This window comes from Mandrillus leucophaeus, unplaced genomic scaffold, assembly GCF_000951045.1.
Source record: "Mandrillus leucophaeus isolate KB7577 unplaced genomic scaffold, Mleu.le_1.0 Scaffold241, whole genome shotgun sequence".
Lineage (NCBI taxonomy): Eukaryota > Metazoa > Chordata > Mammalia > Primates > Cercopithecidae > Mandrillus > Mandrillus leucophaeus.
This window is the reverse complement of record NW_012102488.1, coordinates 812,814-833,612: the sequence shown is the minus strand read 5'-3', so window position 1 is coordinate 833,612 and position 20,799 is coordinate 812,814. Positions and strand designations below refer to the sequence as shown.

At 37.1% G+C, this 20,799-nt stretch overlaps 1 protein-coding gene across 1 annotated transcript in view; it reads left to right on the top strand.

The window, feature by feature from the left end:
* The window catches only part of SCAPER (S-phase cyclin A-associated protein in the ER), a 605,860-nt gene that overhangs the window by 465,024 nt on the left and 120,037 nt on the right, over positions 1-20,799 (top strand). Inside the window, exon 25 of the mRNA XM_011982670.1 lies at positions 2,597-2,720. Coding sequence (XP_011838060.1) covers positions 2,597-2,720 — 124 coding nt within the window. The remainder of the gene's footprint in view (positions 1-2,596; positions 2,721-20,799) is intronic.

Sequence of the window (20,799 nt, the reverse complement as noted above, 5' to 3'; positions counted from 1 at the left end):
CTTGGGAGGCTGAGATGGGAGAATAGCTTGAACCCAGGAGTCAGAGGTTGCAGTGAGCCAAAATTGTTCTGCCTCACTCCAGCCTGGGTGACAGAGTGAGAACCTGCCTCAAAAACTAATAAAAATAAAATAAAATAAAACTACAGGTGATCCTAATGCCTAGTCAAGATACAGAACCCCTATCCTAGAGCAATGGTTCTCTAACTTGAATATGCAGCGGACTTACCTGCAGAACTTGTTAAAATGCCCAGAGCTTCCATTTACTAGGTCTGGGGTAGAGCTTGAGAATTTGTATTTATTCAAGTTCCCAATAGTGCTGTTCTGTGAATCACATGTTTAAGAACTGTCCTAGAGACTGGGTTGTGTAGAACTAAATCAATACATTTTTACCTAGAACTTAAGCAGGAGATTTATTTAGTCAGACAGACGAAAATAAACATTGGTCACTCAAGCAATGGAGATTTTAGTCACAGTATTCAAAACATCCAGGAATCTGTCGTGCCCATTGAGCTTGTTGCTCTAAAAGTTTCTTTGAACAATTACATATTTTTTTTTTCCAAGCCAAACTATATCCAGCTTTATTAAAGTTACTTTCCATAAACAATCAGGGTATTTCAGGCAGGACATGGGCAGATAATCATTAACAGTGTACAACAACTTTCAAACTCCCTTCTTCAATGGACTACCAAAATCAAAAAGCCACTATAAAACACCATAAGATCTTCATTTGATGCTCTGAACGGAAAGGTTAGAGTGAGGGTTGACATTTCACATTTAGCATGTTGTTTAACAGCTTTTCATGAACTGACCCTGACTTCCAGGAAATGAAATAAAAATGGCAGAATTTATCTGAAAATATGAAAATCCACAGTCTAGAAGTGGGAACTCTACTCTTTGGGGTGCTCCATCTCAGTGGCACCACTGTAAAGTCTAATTGCCTGACACACTGGTAACCAATTACTGGAGGGTCAGGGCCCAACAGAGTTTGGGTTTAAGGGAGTTAAGTCTGTGTTGAAGATGATGAGGGAGAAGAGGACATAACAACCAATTTGTTTTTTCATACCACAAGGGATTTGTGCCAAGGTGGCTACATGTCTCAGAGTCATGGAATCCCTCCTCCTGGGAGTCAAGAGGAAATCTCTCAAAATGGGAAGGGAAAGGTGTTTTCCCCACATCAATCCAGCATCAGAGACATTCTATTAGTAACCTATGACCCTTTCCCACAATACAACAGTAAAGTGTTCTGTGTGCTAACAACATAGCTTTAAAAAAGTAAATCAAGGTCGGGCATGGTGGCTCACTTTAAGAAGCTGAGGCAGGTGGATCACCTGAGGTTAGGAGCTTGAGACCAGCCTGGCCAACATGATGAAACCCCATCTCTACTAAAAATACAAAAATTAGCTGGGCATGGTGACAGGTGCCTGTAATCCCAGCTACTGGGGAAGCTGAGGCAGGAGGAAAAAAAGTTAAACAAATTTTGCATTTTTAAAAAACTTGATAAAAATAGTATTTCAAACTATACAGTCACCAGAAATACACAGTCACCAAAAATGCACACACTTCACTTGGCATCTCCAGCACCTTCAGTTTCCTCTGCCTGGTCTGTTTTGGCATCTTCATTTTCTGCAAGGTTATTCCCCTCCCTGCCAGTGTCAGCATTTTCCTTTTTCCCTTTGGGTACCTCCTCTCTCTCCTTTGCGGGGTCCTTTTTAGGGTTGAGCTCTGGCTTTGGAGGAGCAGGTTAAGCAAACAACCTTGCGGATCTTCTCTGGCTTGTTCTTCACCTTGACTCTGTCTCCTTTAGCATCCCCTTCAGCTTTTTCTTGGGCATGGCAGTGATGCGACAGGACATAGGCCAAGGATGCAGGAATGCAGCAGCAGGCAGACTTTGCTTGGGCTGGGGTTGTTCTTGCCCCTTCTTCACATTGCTCAGGCTCTGGGTGCTTTATAGTTTTTTTCAGCATATTTTAAGCCTCCTAGAGAAAAACATTTCTTTGATCAGTTTGACCTTAAACTGTTTGGGCCCACACAGGCCAGTTTTTACGCTCTTGGAAAGATGTCCTCAGCTGCTCAGGCACTCATCCATGTTCCGCCTCCAAGCAGTGTGGTGTCCACTCCCTAGAACTCTGGGGTCTTATCTTACATGGAGAGCCTCTGGTTTCTCCTTATGGGTGCTCTCTTCTTCCATGATCTTCCTTGTCCTGGACCAGGAGATCTGGCAACAGAAACTTTGATAGAGCCCTTTTCCTTTTTTTTTTCTGGGTATTATTTGAAGAACCAAAGTTCCTGGGTGACATCTAGTCTTAGAGTATTCAGAAACTGTCATAAACTAGTAAATATGTTTCCATTATCTGCAACTGCAGCTAATAGAAATTAGTAAGAGTTATTACGTACCAGTGAACACTGGGCTTTGGGTGAAAATTATAAGCTTTTATATCTAGCTGATGGGCCTTGTACCTAATAGTATTTGGCTTGGTTTTTTAGAGTGATTTCCATCTCATGCCTGTTGCTTTCGTACCATTCATTTTATGTATTTTTAATTGTTTAAAGAAGAGCTGCTCGGGTTTTATAAGTGGTGTTTTTCTCCTTCTTTTAGGTCTCTCTGCAATGCAATCAATGTTTACAACCTCACCTGCAATAACTGTTCAGAAAACTGCACTGATGTTCTGTTTAGTAACAAGATTACCTTCTTAATGGACCTCCTGATACACCAGTTGACGGTATGTAATATTATTGCTTTGAGTTAGAAGCAGTTGACGTTTGAGAAATAGTCCCTGTGGAGAAAACTGAAAGAATTCAACTTATTTACTCTCCAGATGGGGGGAAAAAAAGAAGAAAGTGAAGATGACTGTGAGAATAGAGACTGGCAGACAAACTTAATAATTTGAAATTTTTGCACTGAATTCTTTTAAGTTCCAATATTTAATGGATAATAGACTTATAACACTTGCTAAGGTTACAGATTTACATAGTTAGACTGGGTCTTTGGAATCAGTTGGATGCAAAGCCAAACCTCTAAAGCCACAGAAATGAGTACTGTAGAAAGGAAGAATGTTAGGAAAGCCTCAAAACCCCTCTTGCCAGGTTAAGTTAAAAGGGTCAGTTTAAGAGGACTTTTTGATGGATATTTAGATTATTTTAGAAAAGAAAACTCCTCTGTTAGAAAGGGGAAAACTCATTATATTGTTGAAATGGGAACAAGCAGCCAATTGTCACCTTAAATTTTACTTCAGTTCACAGATGTTGAAAGAGGTAAGCTCAATATAACAGCCAAAGGTTTAAGTATGTCAACTGGAGTCGCCAGGAGTTTCCTGGTGAAGTTTCTAAGTCCCTGAGGTATCGGCACAAAATAGCTCTCAATCTGCGAGTTTATAACACAAGAGATTTATTTTTCAGAACCGATTTAGTTTTACTCAGCACACAGCTCTAATAACTCTTCCTTAAACTACAAGCCTTTGCCTCTATCTCGTTCATTCCTATGCATTTTGCAGTCCTTAACCAAGGCTTAATGTTACCTTCTTCATGAAATCTTCCCCAGCCTGACTCTTCCCCCAAATTCAAGTTAAGTATACTTCTTATGTGATTTTAGGTATTAACATCTCTGATAGAATTGATCACATTGAACTGTATCTAACTATTTTCTTGTCAGTTTCCCCCACTAGCCATAAAATCGATGAGGACAGGAAGTAAGTTATCACTATCTCCAAGATGCTAACATAGGACCTGGCACTTAGTAGATTCAGTACATCATTGTCTGTATGTGTGGGTGAATAAATGAATTTTGATACATCACAAGCTGAAAATCAGAAATGGAATTATGAAACCCTTACAGTCAGACATATTGACATTGAGAGGGAATAGCAATAAGGGAAAGCAACAAAAATACAGATCTGGAACTGTTGCACAATATAGCAATGGATTTTTATAGTGATGATAGTGAGTCATCAATCAAAGGCTACATTATATATGATTTTGTCTAAAAAATAAGGCATTAAAATATGAGTAAGATATTTTAGCAAAAAAAAAAAATTCTATCAGAAATATTTGAAAGGCAGCACAAGGAGAAAAGATAACATTTTTTGTATGGCCTTATATCCCAGGCATTTTAATATATTTGCTTCATTTAATTTTGAAAACAGCTTCTTAAAGTCAGTATTACTATTCCATTTCACAGATGAGGAAACTTGAGTCCCAGAGAGGTTGACTTGCCCAAGGCTACATAGATATTAAGTCAGAAAACCAAGAATCAGAGCTAGGTGTGTCAAACCCAAGTTGGGGGCATTCTGCACAATAACTGACTAATGTTTTTCAAATACGTCAATATCATGAAGGACAAGGAAAAAGTGAGGAACTGTCACAGAATGGAGGAGAGTAACGAGACATAACAATTAAATGTAATGTATGATCCTGGACCACAAAAAGGACATCAATGGGAAAACTTGGAAATTCAAGTAAGATCTATAGAACAGTCTGTTTTATCGGCTCAATGTTAATTTCCTCCTTTCAATTATTATACTACGTTTTTGTAAGATGTTAATAGTAAGGGACACTGGGTTAAAGGAATGCTCTATTTTTACAACATATTTGTTTACTTAATATTATTTCAAAACAAGAATGAAAAAAAAAAACTTCATGCTCTCCTATCATTTTATACTGCATCATCTGGAAGAGTTTACTCCATGAAGCTTATTCTGTGTTGGTGGTGGAAGAAGAGACATTACTTTGAACAGAACAAGTAATGAAAGAGAATGGCATTTGGAATGTGAGGGAATGAACAAGAAGACTTAAAGAAAGAATCTTGGTTCTGCATATATATAGATGTCATGTGTCATAATATAGATGACATATTGTCTTAGTCTAGGCTGCTATTACAAAATACCATAGACTGAGTGGCTTATAAACAGCAGAAATTTATTTCTCACATTCTGTAGTCTGGAAGTTCAAGATCAAGGTACCATCATAGTCAGGTTATGGTGAGGGCCCTCTTCCAGGTTTCAAACTGCTGACTTGTCACTTTATCCCCAGATGGTGAAAAGAGTGCAAGCTAATTCTCTGGCCTCTTTTTATAAGGGCACTAATCCTATTCATGAGAATTCCATCCTTATGACCAAATTACCTCCCACAGGCCCTGTCTCCAGATATCATCACATTAAGCATTATATTTCAACATGTGAATTTGGGAGGGACACAGCATTCGGACCCTAGTACATACAGTAAATGATACGATGGCAGCCTGTATAGAGTACTCTGGGAGCACAGAGAAAGATATTCAGTGATTCTCCCTGGGACATCATGAAAGAGGGACGTTTGAGTTAGTTCTCAGCTCCTCATAATAGCTATCATTTATTAAGTACCAACCGTGGGCCTGGAACTGGTAAGTACCTTGATCATTTTCTTCTTCTTTGAAAGCCCTAGTTCCCTTTGAATAACCTTGATTGTAACCCAAGGTTTCTTGACCTCAGAAAAGCTTTTAATCTCTCAGTGGATTTGACCACATTCTATGTTTATTCTGCCCATCAATTTTGCTCAGTTTGGAACTGGGATCCTGGGACATTAGTTTGCCAAACACATTTTATCCTTTTTTTCCTTATACATGGAACTTTCTGAGTTTTTTCGTTCCTTTTGGGCTCTTTATTTTATCGCCGTCGATTCTTATTGTTGCTGTGACTGGGTTTGTGGCAGTGAGTAAAGGAGGATGTGTTTCCTGGTTTGGGGTGGTTGGTGATGGTGATTTTTATGTTTCTGAAAATCACTTGAATGTATTTTCATTTTTCTTGCTAACCAGTTTTAATTTACATGTCACTGAAACATGGACCACTGACTTGTTAGTATCCTTGAAATAAGGGATGAAAAAATAGTGATCAATACATTTTCCAACAAAAATAGAAAAAAGCATAAAAGAAGCTAATTAATTGTGATCTGGTGTTATTTATAAGACAACTGATTATCATCAGCTACTTCAGTCTTTCTGGTTGTTTCACAAACCCAGATGGTTTAGGAGACGTTTTTCTTCTAGCCACTTGGAGTTTGTTTTGGCACTCTTGTATTTCATTTTAATTACTATTTCCAAAACATTGTACAGATGCCTGGGTTATAGAGGTGAATTGGACACAGTTCCATCACTCTAGAAGCCCACAGTTAAGGAAGAAAGAAATTGCATATGCAAATATTAATGACTATAAGAAGCTATGAGAAGTTCTATAATGTTATCAGAGCTACAAAGTAGCTCAGACAACCTAGTAGAGTACCTAGCACATAATAGGTGTTTGTTCAGTATTTGATGAATGAATGATACATTCTAACTTGGGGGAATTGGGAAGATTTGGGGGAAGAAGTTTTTTGTGTTTTTTGTTTTTTTTTTTTTTTTTTTTGAGACGGAGTCTCGCTCTGTCGCCCAGGCTGGAGTGCAGCCGCCGGATCTCAGCTCACTGCAAGCTCTGCCTCCCGGGTTTACGCCATTCTCCTGCCTCAGCCTCCCGAGTAGCTGGGACTACAGGCGCCCGCCACCTCGCCCGGCTAATTTTTTGTATTTTTTAGTAGAGACGGGGTTTCACCGGGTTAGCCAGGATGTGGGGGAAGAAGTTTAATTTGATCATACCTTGAATACTTGGAACCCAGGGGTTCAAAGCTACAGTGTGCCATGATTGTGCCACTGCACTCCAGCCTCAGCAACAGAGTGAGATCCTGTCTTTAAAAAAAGAAAGAAAAAAAAGACACCCAACTCTCAGCTTCTCTGGGAGGGAGAGAGAAGAGTGGAGCATGTGTACAATATCCCAGCTTTTTGGAAGTCTGCCTGAGAGACTGCTATCTGTCTTGCCTGACTTGGGGCTAGCATACTTTGGATGCTGATGAGAAGAACAAAGAGCAGGGAGGCTTGCTGCCATAAAACTAGAGAACATACAATGTGTATTAGTCCATTTTCACACTGCTATAAAGAACTGCCTGAGACTGGGTAATTTATAAAGAAAAGAGGTTTAATTGATTCACAGTTCTGCAGGCTGTACAGTCCTTGAGAAACTTACAATCATGGCAGAAGACGAAGGGGAAGGTACATTTTACATGGCTGGAGAAGGAGGAAGAGAGTGAAGGAGGAGATGCTACACACTTTTAAACAACTCGATCTTGTGAAAACTCACTATCACAAGAACAGCAAGGGGAAAATCTTCCTTGTGATCCAATCACCTCCCACCAGGCCTTTCCTCCAACATTGAAGGTTACAATTCAACATGACATCTGGGCAGGAACACAAATCCAAACCATATCACAGTGCTAAAGACAGATACCAGCAGAAGGAAGAGATTATGATCACTTGAATAAGAAAGCAGCAAGCATCTCTAGTTGAGAAAGTGCATACATAGGCCTAGAGAAGTTGTATCCCCACCAAAGTTTGCAGAGGTCCCCAGAACCCCTAGCTGAGCTGATTAGTGAGGGTTTTCCACACTACAAAACCCAGTTCATAAACACTGGAAGAAGTGGCTTTTTTTGTCAAGTGCACAGATCCCAACAAAGCTTTCAAGACGTAGGAAGAAACAGGGAAACATGACCCAAAGAAAGGAGCAAAATAAATCTTCACAAACCAACCCTAAAGAAACAAAGACATGAATTACCTGACAAAGGATTCAGAATAACCCTCATAAAGATGCTCTGTGAGCTAAAGGTAACAATGTATGAGCAAAATGAGAATATCAACAAAGAGACAGAAAATACACACACAAAAAAAGAACCAACAAATTTTGGAACTGAAGAATATAATAACTGCACTGAAAAATTCACAGTAGGGGTTCAACAGCAGACTCAGTCAAGCAGAAGAAACAGCAAACTCAAGACAAGTTATTTGACGTTATCCACCCAGAGGAAAAAAAAGAAAAAAGAATGCGAAAGAGTGATGAAAGCCTAAGGGATTTGTGGCATACCATCAAGCCAACCCATATGCACATTATGGAAAGTTCACAAGAAGAAGACAGAAAGGAATGGGCAGAAAATTTACTTAAATAATGGCCCAAAACTTCCCAAATCTGGGAAAGAAAATGGACATCCAGTTTCAAGAAGCCTAAAGGACCCTAAATAAGATCAACATAAAGAAACACACACCAAGACACATTATAATAAAATTGTCAAACTCTCAAAGAAGTAAGAGAATTTCGAAAACAAAAAAGTGACTTGTCGTTTACTAGGGAACAGACATAAGACTATCAACATATTTCTCAGCAGAAACCCTGCAGGCCAGAAGGGAGTGGAGAGATATATTCAAAGTGCCAATTAACTGATCTTTGACAAGATTGCCAGGAATACACAGCAGGAAAAAGATAGTCTTCAATAAATTGTGTTGGGGAAACTGGATATCTGCATGCAAAAGAATGATATTGGACCCTTATCTTACACCATACACAAAAATAAACTCAAAACTGATTAAACACTTAAATGTAAGACTTGAACTTTGTTAAACTCCAAATTAAAACATAGGGGAAAACCTTCATAACATTGATCTTGACAGTGATTTATTGGATATGACACCAAAGCAGGGGCAACAAAAGCCAAAAATAGATAAATGACACTATGTTAAACTAAAAAGCTTCCGCATCAGAGGAAACAATAAACAGTGCAGAAAGGCAATGTACAGAATGAAGGAAAATATTTGTAAACCATGTCTGATAAAAGGGTGCTGTGGGCTGAATGTTTGTGTCCCCAGAATTCATATGTTGAAACCTAATCACCACTGTGATGGAATTAGGAGGAGGGGCCTTTGAAAAGTGATTCAATCTTGAGGGCAAAGCCCTCATGAATAGGATCAGAACCCTTATAAAAGATGCCCCAGAGAGCTGCCTTACCCCTTCTGTCAGGTGAGGTCATAACTGGAAAGCGCCTTCTGTGAACCAGAAAGCACCACTTCTGCCAGCATCTTGATCTCAGGACTTCCTAACTTCTTGAACTGTGAGAAATAAATTTTGTTTGTTGTTTATAACAGTATTTTTTTATAGCAGCTCAAATGGAATAAGTCAGAAGTTAATATCCAAAGTATGTAAAGAACTACAACTCAATAGCAAAAATATATGATAATCAATTAAAAATGAGCAAAGGGCTTAAACAGACATTTCTTCAAAGAAAATATACAGACGAACAACAGATATATGAAAAGATGACCAAAATCACTAATCACTGTGAAAATGCAAATCAAAACCACAATGAGATATCACCTCATACCAGTTAGGATGGCTGTTATAAAACAAATCAGAAAATAAGTATTGGTGGGAGTGTGTTGAAATTGCAAACGTTTGCACTTTTGGTGCAGCCACTAAGGAAAAAAGTACGGAAGTTCCTCAAAAAAAATAAATAAAAAACAGAACTACCATATGATTCGTCAGTCCTGCTTCTGGGTATTTATTCAAAATAATTAAAATTGGGATCTTGACTAGATATCTGCACTGCCATGTTCACCTCAGCATTGTTCACAAGAGCCAAGAGGTGGAAACACCTAAATATTCATCAACAAATGAGTGGATAAAGAAAATGTGGCATATATAATTGACCCTTAAACAACACAAGTTTGAACTGCGTGGGTCTATTTATGCATAGATTTTTTTTCAACCAAACATGGATCAAAAACGCAGTATCCATGGGATACAAAAACCCACACATATGGAGGATTGACTTTTCATATATGCAGCTTCCACAGAGCTGACTGCAGGACTGAGAATATGCAGATTTGGGTATACACAGAGCGCGCTGAACCAATCCCCTGTGTATAGTGAGGGACAACAGTACAAACAATGGAATATTAATCTACCTTTAAAAAGAAGGGAATTCTGTCATATGCTGTAATGTATAAACCTTGATGACGTTATAAGTGAAATAAACCAATTACAAAGAGAAATACTGCATGATTCTACTTAAATGACATATCTAAAAGAATCAACCTCATAGAAACAAAGTAGAATGGTGGTTGCCAGGGACCAAGGAGAGGGGGAAACAGAGTTGTGTAATAGGTTTAGAGTTTCAGTCACGTGAGACGAAAAAGTTCTAGAGATCCATTTTACAACAATGTGCATATAGTTAACAATATTGTAATATGCACCTAAAAATGATAAAGAAAATTTATGTCTTTTTACAAAAAAAAAAAAAAAGACCAGTGAAAGTACTACTGAGTGCTGTGAAAACAGATAGATAAGCTTTTAATGTTGGGAAAGATCTAAACAGTCCAATATACTGATGAGCAAATTAAGATATGGAAAAGGATCACAGAGCTACCTAGTGGCAGAAGCATGACCTGGACCCTGGTCTTCTGAGTCCCTGACCAGGACTTCCCTTCCTATAAGCTCAATTGATGTGTCCTCATTTTCTTAAGTTGACAAATGAAACAAAGCAACAATTTTGTGACTTTAATTTTATAAGTTTAATAGTATTACTTTGGTAAGATATACTGAAAAGCACTTAATTAAAAGATTTATAATTTCTCGATGTTTCATTGCATTTTAAAAGGCATTAAATATTTTATTAGCAGTCTTATTTTTAATTCATAGTGACCTGTTCTTTATGAAATATTTAACGAATACGCTGATAAATTGTGTGTATGTATTTTTGGGAGCCAAGGAGATTGTTAATTGAAAAGTGATGTACTAACCTTAAATAATTGATATGATACTGTTGAATCTGAGAGGCTGCTGGTGAGCTCTTCAGAAGGTGACAAGAAAGCCCTGGGTACAAACAAAGGAAATCTAAGTGCAACCTTACAACAAGGGGATTGTTTTTCACTTAGTCATGTGTAGAGACGTCCAGATGCCTGTTGATTTTCTTTACAGCAGCAAGGCCTGGAACTCTCCATTCACCACATTGTTTCTTTATATTGAGTTGCCAGAACATAGACTCCATAGTTAATTACATAGGAGCAAAAATCCCTCAACACTACAGGTAACAGTACTCTTCCAGTTGCATCCTGTTCCCTTCTTTCCTCACTATATAGTATGGTACTTGCTCAGCATATCTAGGACACATTGCCTTTTCCTTCAATAAAAGTGTGAACTCTGTTTATGTCTACTGTGCCATATGTCTTACTGACACAGAATTTCAAAACTGGAGAGGAGGTCTTCATAATGTGTAGTCTATTTCAGTCCACTCATTTTATAGATGAGGATAATGGACTTCAGAAGAGGAGAGGGATGGGAAATATGTGGGGTTGGATACTTGCCCAAGTTGTACAGCCTGTTACCAATGTAACTGGGATACAAATTCAGGTCTCCTAAATCCTAAGCTAACTTTCTATTATTTTACTTAACGGACAGCTCATTTTTAAGGTTAGTATATCATTTTTCAATTAACAATCTCCTTGGTTCCCAAAAATACATACATACAATTTATCAGTGTATTCGTTAAATAATTTACAATGACACGTCAAGAAGTTATAAAATCTTTTAATTAAGTGTTTTTCAGTATATCTTACCAAAGTAATACTATTAAACTTATAAAATTAAAGTCACAAAATTGTTGCTTTGTTTCATTTGTCAGCTTAAGAAAATGAGGACACATCATTTTAACTTATAGGAACGGAAGTCCTGGTCAGGGACTCAGAAGACCAGGGTCCAGGTCATGGTTTCTGAAAAACAGAAAAATCACCATTAGGCAAAAACCAAAGTAATAAATATTGCAGGAGAGAATCATTGGTGGGTGCAAAAATTAGTGGACAAATGTATGATGAGAAAGAGGATATTTGCATAATTTCAAAATAATTTCCCACAAAATAATCTTTTTTTTGTTAAAAAAAAAAAAAAAAAAACAAGGGTTGGGGGGAAATAGTAGCTTCACAGTGAAAACCTTGGTAGACATCACTTTAACCAAGTTATCAAAACTAACATCACTACTACTGATGTTGCTATGTCAACATCAGTACCCTCTGATAATAATACATGTTTACAAGCTCACAGCATCACTTCTATGATATGCTTGGCAAAAATGCATAACCACCATCAAATTGTGAAAAAACATCAGACCAAAAGTTGAGGGGCATTTTACAGAATAACTAACCACAGCTATTTCAAATATAAAGACTGAAAAACAGATTAGAGGAGACTAAAGAGGTATGACAATTCTTTGTGGAATCTTGGATTGGATCCTGGACTGAAAAAAAGAACATTAGTGGGGAAACTGGCAAAACTCTTATAAGGTCAGTAGATAAATTCATTGTTTTGAGCAAGTGTTAATATTCTGGTGTTGGTAATTGTGCTGTAGTTGTGTAGGATATTAACATTAAGGAAAGTTAGGAGAAGCCTAAAATTGCTTACAAAAGTTTTATATTTTTAAAAATTCACTAAATGGGTTTGACAGCAGGTTGGAGATGACAGAGGAAAGGGTCATTAAACTTGAAGTTACATCAATAGGAATTAATGTAGTCTGAAGAATGGAAAGATAATTTAAAAGGGAATAGAGCCTCAGAGACTTATAAGACAATATCAAACAGTGTAACATACATATCACTGGATATCCAAAAGGAGAAGAGAGAGAGAATGAGACATGAACATTTTTTTTGTAAAAAATAATGGCTAAAATATTTTCCTGTTTTAGTGAAAGACATAAATATGCAGATTCAAGAAGCTCAGAAAAGGAAGTTAAATTGTCCCCATTTGCAGATGGCATGATCTTATATTTAGGAAAACCCAAACTCCACCAAAAACTCTTAGATCTGGTAAATGAATTCAGTAAAGTTGAAGAATACAAAATCAACTTATAAACATCAGTAACATTTCTATACACCAATGATGAAATAGCTGAAAAGTTAAGAAGGAAATTCCATCTATAACAGCTATAAAAATAAAATTCTTCAGAATAAATTTAGCTAAAACGGTGAAAGACATCTGCAAGGAAAAGTACAAAACACTGAGAAAGAAACTGAGGAGGACCCAGGAAAGATATTCATGCTCGTGGATCAGAATAATTAATGTAATAAAGTGACTATACTACCTAAAGAAACCTACAGATTCAGTGCAATCCCTATCAAAACACCAATTTCATTTTTCATAGAAACAAAAAAAAATCATATATTACAAGGCCATAGTAACCAAAACAGCATGATGTTGGTATAAAAACAGCCATACAGATCGATGGAACAGAAAAGAGAACCCAGAAATAAATTCACTTATTTACAGCCAACTGATTTTTGACAAGATGCCAAGAACATACATTGGGGAATGGACTTCCTCTTTAATAAGTAGTGCTGGGAAAACTGGATAACCACATGCAGAATAATGGGACTAGACCCCTATCTCTCCCCATGTACAAAAATCAGCTCAAAATGGATTAGAGACCTAAACAAAAGAGGTAAATTATATAACTGCTAGAAGAAAACATAGGGGAAATTCTGCTGGACGTTAGTCTAGACAACGATTGTATAGCCACAGTGCTACAATACCAGCTTAAGGAGACTGTGAGAAGTTAAGGTTGTGTATTGTAACTCCTTCAAGCAACCACTAGCAAAATAACTTAGAAGCCAATAGTAAATTAAAATGGGATTCTAAAATATATTCAAATATTCCAAAAGAAAAAGGAAAAGAGGAATTAGAGAATAAAACACAGAGAGAACAAACAGAAAATAAATAATAAAACAGTAGACCTAAACCCAAGGTGTCAGTAATTAAATGTGTAAAGCCAGCTGGGTGCCGTGGCTCATGCCTATAATCCCAGCACTTTGGGAGGCGGAGGCTGACGGATCACAAGGTCAGGAGATGGAGACCATCCTATCTAACACGGTGAAACCCCATCTCTACTAAAAAATACAAAAAAAATTAGCTGGGCGTAGTGGCAGGCACCTGTAGTACCAGCTACTCAGGAGGCCGAGGCAGGAGAATCACTTGAACCCAGGAGGCAGAGGTTGCAGTGAGCCAAGATCGTGCCACTGCACTCCAGCCTGGGTGACTGAGCGAGACTCTGTATTTAAAAAAAAAAAAAAAAAGTGTAAAGCCCTCCGGTTGCAAGATAGAAATTGTTGGAATGGATAAAAAGACTAACCATGTGCTCTATCTACATGAGATGCATTTAAAATACAAAGACTGAACCCATATAAATATAAGTTGAAAGTAAGTGGATAAAACATATATAGTAAGCATAAGAAGATAATTAGCTATATTAATATCAAAGTAGAATTTAATATCACTGTATTAGTAGATGCAAAGAGGCATTGCCTATTGATATCAAATCAACAGGAAGATCTAATAGTCATAAATGTGTATAGTACAAAATACATGAAGCAAAAATTGACAGAATATAAGGAAGACAGAAACAGTTTCCATATGAGAATTTCTATTCTCATAGATGGATATTTTAACAGATCTCTTTCAGCAACTGATAAAATAACTAGACCAAAAAAATCAATAAAGATATACATGACATGAACAATACCATTATCAACCACTTTGACCTAATTGATATTTATAGATCACTGCACCTAGCAACTGTAGAATACACACATTCTTTCTGAGCATACTGAGGATGTTCAAGATACACTATATGATGGATCATAAGACAGTTTTAATACATGTAAGAAGCTTGAAATAATAGAAAATATGTTCTCTGAAGACAGTGGGATGAAGTTAGAACTCAATATTATGTATCTACAAATTCACAAAGACATGAGAAAATATTTTGAACTGAAAAATATTTTCAATGAAAATATATCATCAGGAAACAACAGATGCTAGCGAGGATGTGAAGAAATAGGAACGCTTTTACACTGTTGGGAGTGTAAATTAGTTCAACCATTGTGGACGAAAATGTGGCAATTCCTCAAGGATCTAGAATCAAAAATACCACTTGACCCAGCAATCCCATTATTGGGTATATACCCAAAGGATTATAAATCATTCTACTGTAAAGACACATGGACACGTATGTTTATTGCAGCACTATTTACAATAACAAAGACTTGGAAACAACCCAAATGCCCATCAATGATAGACTGGATAAAGAAAATGTGGCACATATACACCATGGAATACTACACAGCCATAAAACAGAATGGTTTCATGTCCTTTGCAGGGACATGGATGAAGCTGGAAACCATCATCTTCAGCAAACTAACACAGGAACAGAAAACCAAACACCACATGTTCTCACTCATAAGTGAGAGCTGAACAATGAAATTACATGGACACGGTGAGGGGGGAACATCACACGCCGGGGCCTGTCAGGGGTTGGGGGGCAAAGGGAGGGAGAGCATTAGGGCAAATACCTAATGCACGCGGGCCTTAAAACCTTGATGACGGGTTGGTAGGTGCAGCAAACCACCATGGCACATGTATACCTATGTAACCTGCACATTCAGCACATGTATCCCAGAACTTAAAATAAAAATTAAAAATTAAATTTTTAAAAGCTAAAAAATACTAGGTATGTGGTGGTGTACACCTATAATTCCAGCTTTTCAGGAGGCTGAGATAGAATTGCTTGAGCCCAAGAGTTCAAGGCTGTGGTGCATTATGATAATACCTGTGATTTCCAGCCTGGGCAACATAGCGAGACCCCAGCTCTTAAAAAAAAAAAAAACAGTGCTTAGAGGAAAATTTATACCTTTAAATAGAAGTGTTATACAATTAGTGCATTCTGAATACAATGCAGTTAAGGTAGAAACCAGTGAAGATGAAGGTCCATATATACATTTAGAAATTTAGAGATTCCCGTAATAAACTCAAGAGCGATAGAGTAAATCACAAGTTTTTAAAACTTAAAATGGAAAAATAGTGAAATCAAAACATCGAGTTGTACACCTGAAGTATATACAATTTTTGCTTGTCAACTATACCCCAGTAAAGCTGGAGGAATGGAAATAGCAATGAAAAAACTGCGTATCAAAATGTTTGGGATGCAGTTAAAGCAAAACCATAAAAAAGGTATAAGCTTAAATACTTAGGCTTCATAAATTAGAATTGATCAAGAACAAACAAGAGGCACAAATAATGAATAAAATGGGAAATTTAACTATAGGTTGAGGAAGAATTGAAAAGTTAAGAAAATACTTTGAACAGCTTTATACCAGTGCATTTGAAAGCTTTAACGAATTTAAATTCCTAGAAAAATATAACTCACCAGACCAACTCAAGAAGAAATAGAAAGCCTGAATAATTTTTTAACAGTTAAATAAATTAGTTATTTAAAATCTGTCTGTTAAAAAAAGCACCAGGCCTAGATAATGCTACAGCTAACTTCCAGCAAATGTTCCAGGAACAAGATCATTTCAATATTAAACTATGCCAGGAAGATAAAACGTGTGATTTCTTCGCAGTTCATTTTTTCGAGACCACTATAACCTTGGTAATAAAACCAGACAAAGATGGTGCAAGAAAAAAAAATTACAGGCCAGTCTCTCTAATGAACCAAGATGTCAAAATTCTAAAAATATTAGTAAATTCAATGAATTATGAAAATGAGATATTTTTGCAAAATGTGAAAGCAAGCAAAACTAAATGTTATATTCTCTAGGGACACATTTATGTGATAAAATCTTTGTTTAAGCAAGGGAATGATAAACACAAAATCATGATAGTGGTTACTAGATTAGGGAGATGGGGAATGAGATAGTTGAAGAGCCAAAAATAAATTAAATGTATTGATATTATTCCCATTAAATTATTTAAATTTTACTTAAAAAATTAAAGACACAGTTGTAGTGTTCTTGGAATTCATGATCAGTGGATAGCTCAAACAAGCAGTCAAATACAGTATATTTAAGGATTATGATGAGTCAAGGCAGTGCTGATTTTCAGGGGTCAAAGTTCCTAGACAAAGTAATATCTAAATATTACTAATATCTGAGACCTGAAGGATGAGTAGTAATGTGATCATCTAGGAAAACGATGAGAAAAAAAAATCATCCTTAGCAAGGTTTATAACCCAAGTCAAAGGAAGGGGGATGAGTGCTAAGTGGTGAGAGCTCTAGCTGCTGACATAAGTGGGGATCCACTTGTGAAGGATACTAAGTTAGTGGTAATAGGACATAGCCTCAGCTCTTGCCCTGTAGATGCTTGCTTGTCTCTCTGGTTTCAAATATGGGGAAATAATGTACTTATTATACTACTACATTTTGGAAAATAATGCCCTGTATTTTAAATAGACACAAACAATAACTGATCTGTTAGTTTAAGCAGGAAGACCTGTATCTCAGATCATTCTCCAAGTATGTTTCTGCTACTTTTTACCAATGAGAGAGAAATATTTATTTTCTTGTGCCATACCCATTTCCCAAGAAGAATGTATGTTTGTTGAGAAACAGGATATTTGCCTAATTTAAAAGTATAGTATATTCCTACAAAATTGTTATTAATTACAAAGTAAAAGAGCAACTTTCTAGTGAGAAAACCTGGCACACACCACCTTGCCAAATGATCAAAGAGTATCAGTTATGCACAAATCAGAACTGTCTGCTACATGATAGGCTGCAATGAAAAGAACACAGCATTGCTTCTGTAATATTTCTGCCATAGGTAATATAATCTTAATCTAATTATGAGGAAACATCCAACATACCCAAATTTTAGGACATTCTTCAGAATAACCTGTAATCTTCAAATGTCTAAAAATCATAAAAGTTCAAGGAGTCACTGAGGAGTTTTCTAGACTGGTAGTAATAAGAGACATGACAACCTGTTAGAACACGATTCTGAACCAGATCCTTTTGCTCTAGATGACATTAATGGGACAACTGGCAAATTTTGAATGGGCTCTGAGGTTTAGATGGTGACAAAGAATCAGTGTTAATTTCCTGACTGATGAATATATTGTAATGTAGGGGAATGTCCATTCATTGGAAATACACAAAAGTATTTAGTGGTGAGGGGGCATCATGTGAGTATCCTCACAAGGTTCAGGGAAAAAGGTCCTTTTAGCTGGGTTCGGTAGCTCTCACCTGTAATCCCAGCAACTCAGGAGGCTGAGGCAGGACAATCACTGGAGGCCAGCAGTTTGAGACCAGCCTGGGCAACATAGCAAGACCCCATCACTACAAACATTCTTTAAAAATTTAGCTGGTCCTGGTGGCACACACCTGTAGTCCCAGCCACTCAGTGGGTTGAGGTAGAAGGATCACTTGGGCCCAAGAGTTAGAGGTTGCAGTAGGCTATAATTGTACCAATGCATTCTACCCCAGGCAACTCTATCTCTAAAAAAAAAAAAAAAAGTTATTTGAACTATACTTGCAGTTATTCTAATATTTGGGGCTATATGCACATAAAAACACACAAATATTTTAGCAAAATACAGAAATAAAAGTTTTGGAAACCTGGAATGAGTTGATAAGAGTTTGGTCATTTCCATCAGCTACATACATTGATCTCAATAGCTGAAACACAGAAAAACTTAAAACTAGGGCTTATTTCTTGGAGCTGAAATACGGCCTTCAACTTAAAAAGTTTTCCTTATGGGAAAGTGATTGTTCTTGTGAAAGGAAAGTGAAGCTTTCATAGTAGACTGTTTAGCTCTATCATTGAAACACATTTAAAATCCTTGCAGGGGAATTTGTAAAACACCTAACTCATACTATGAAAATTCTTCAAAGGGGATGACAGCTATTCAGTGTATACTTTGTGCCAATTTGAACACAACACTGATGTCATTTAATATGGAGATTTAGGAAAATGGGCAATCCCAGTAGCCAGGTGGGGAACCCGTAGTGTCCCAGGTGTCTTGTGTAGAATGTTCACAGTATAGCTTCAGGGGAAAGATTACTACAATTGAAAGGCACAAAGACCAGGATCAGCAATGCAAGGGAGTAGTTCTGTTCCTTTGTGTCTAACAAGCCTGGAAATACAAGACTTGATAACTGCCATTTGGAAAGACTGAGAACAGAATCTTGAAATTAAGAAACCTAACAAGAGTAAGATTCATACAATACACATGTGTACATATACTCAGAAAGCAGAGAGATGAGAAAAAATGGAAGAGTGGGACTAAAAGGAAGACAAGAGTAGGAACTAGAAGAAGAATGAGACAGAGAGAAGAGGGAGGTTAAGGAAGGAGATAAAATGGAGAGGAAAAGAGAAGTGGATCAGCTCTGGGGGTATGTGTAGAAATTAGAATGGCAAATACAGATAGACCCTGGTTAGACCTTTCCCAATACCCTATAATAATGCAGTCACAGCCTACCCTCTTTAAGCTTACATCCCAGTGTTGTCATGTTTGTATTTAGATATAGCAAGGCATGAAGCATTTACTGTCTTTTCAAGTAAATGAAAGAAAATAGTAATATCAGACATTCTAAGGTCATACACACAGCTAAGTTCCTGTTTCTGTGCCCTTTCCCACTCCTCTTGGGGTTTTATGAGATGTGGGAAATGGTTCTTTATGGTTGGCCTCTGCTCTTGTTCCGTTCATTCTTACCTGTTAAAGCAGTCTGTTTAGAGAGGACAAAGCAGCAATATTAGGTCTCATTAACGCTTCTGACCATGACGAAAGTCTTAACATAGACCACACTTCAGTATGTAGCTGTATTCGTTGAAAGATAACTTGCTTTCTCTTAAACCTTGACAATATAGTTTAACAAACTCCTGTGTTTTATAAAGTGTGCTTTAAGTTTGGCAGTGTCTTATAAACATACACTTACCCTACATCCCAGCAATCCCACTCCTAGCTATTTCTCCAAGAAAAATGAAAAACATTTCTCTACAAAAAGACTTGTACAGGAGTGATCTTAGCATCCTTATTCATAAGTAAAATCTCTAAATAACACACATGTCCACGAACAGGTGAATTGATAAATTGAGGTATATTCATAGTGGAGAATTTAGCAATAAAAAGGAGTGAACTATTGATACAACATGGATGAATTATTCAGAATTCATGGAAATATTATTCATACTGCAGAAAGCCAGATTCAAAAATCTACCTACTGTATGATTGCAGTTATTTAAAATTCTAGAAAATGCAAAGTCATTTATAATACAAAGCAGATCAGTGATTGCCTATACACACAGGGGCGAAAGGGAACATTGACTTCAAAGGGGCACAAGGAAACTTTTGGAGATGATCAGAGTGTTCTGTATCTTGATTATGATGGTTCTTACATAGGTGCATATATGTCAAAATTAATCGAAGTGTACTCTTCAAATGGGTGCATTTTACAATAAAATTTATTTTTAAAATATGTTTTTTGCAGGCCAGGTGCAGTGGCTCACGCATGTAATCCCAACACTTTGGGAAGCCAAGGTGGCTGGATCACTGAGCCCAGGAGTTCAAGACCAGCCTGGGCAATATGACAAAACCCTGTCTCTACTAAAAATACAAAAAATTAGCTGGGCTTAGTGGCACACACCTGTAATCCCAGCTACTCAGGAGGCTGAGGCATGAGAATCGCCTGAACCAGGGAGGTGGAGGTTGTGGTGAGCCGAGATTTGGCTACTGCACTCCAGCCTGGGCAACAGAGCAAGACTCTGTCTCAAAATATATATATATATGTATATATATGCTTTTACAAGTGTGGCAAAATGTTGTCAATTGGTGAGTCTAGGTAAAGGATATACTTCATCTTTTACTTCATTGTACTAGATTTAGAAGGGAAAAAAATACTCTTTCCAATAGGCAGCAATGTAAAGACAGCAATTGAATTATTGACGGGAATAAATAAGCCGGAGAGCTTAAGAAATGCGCTGTCTCCATAGAATTTTGTATCTGTTCTTTCTTTTTATTATTATTATTATTATACTTTAAGTTCTAGGCTACACGTGCACAACGTGCAGGTTTGTTACATATGTATACATGTGCCATGTTGGTGTGCTGCACCCATTAACTCATCATTTACATTAGGTATATCTCCTAATGCTATCCCTCCCC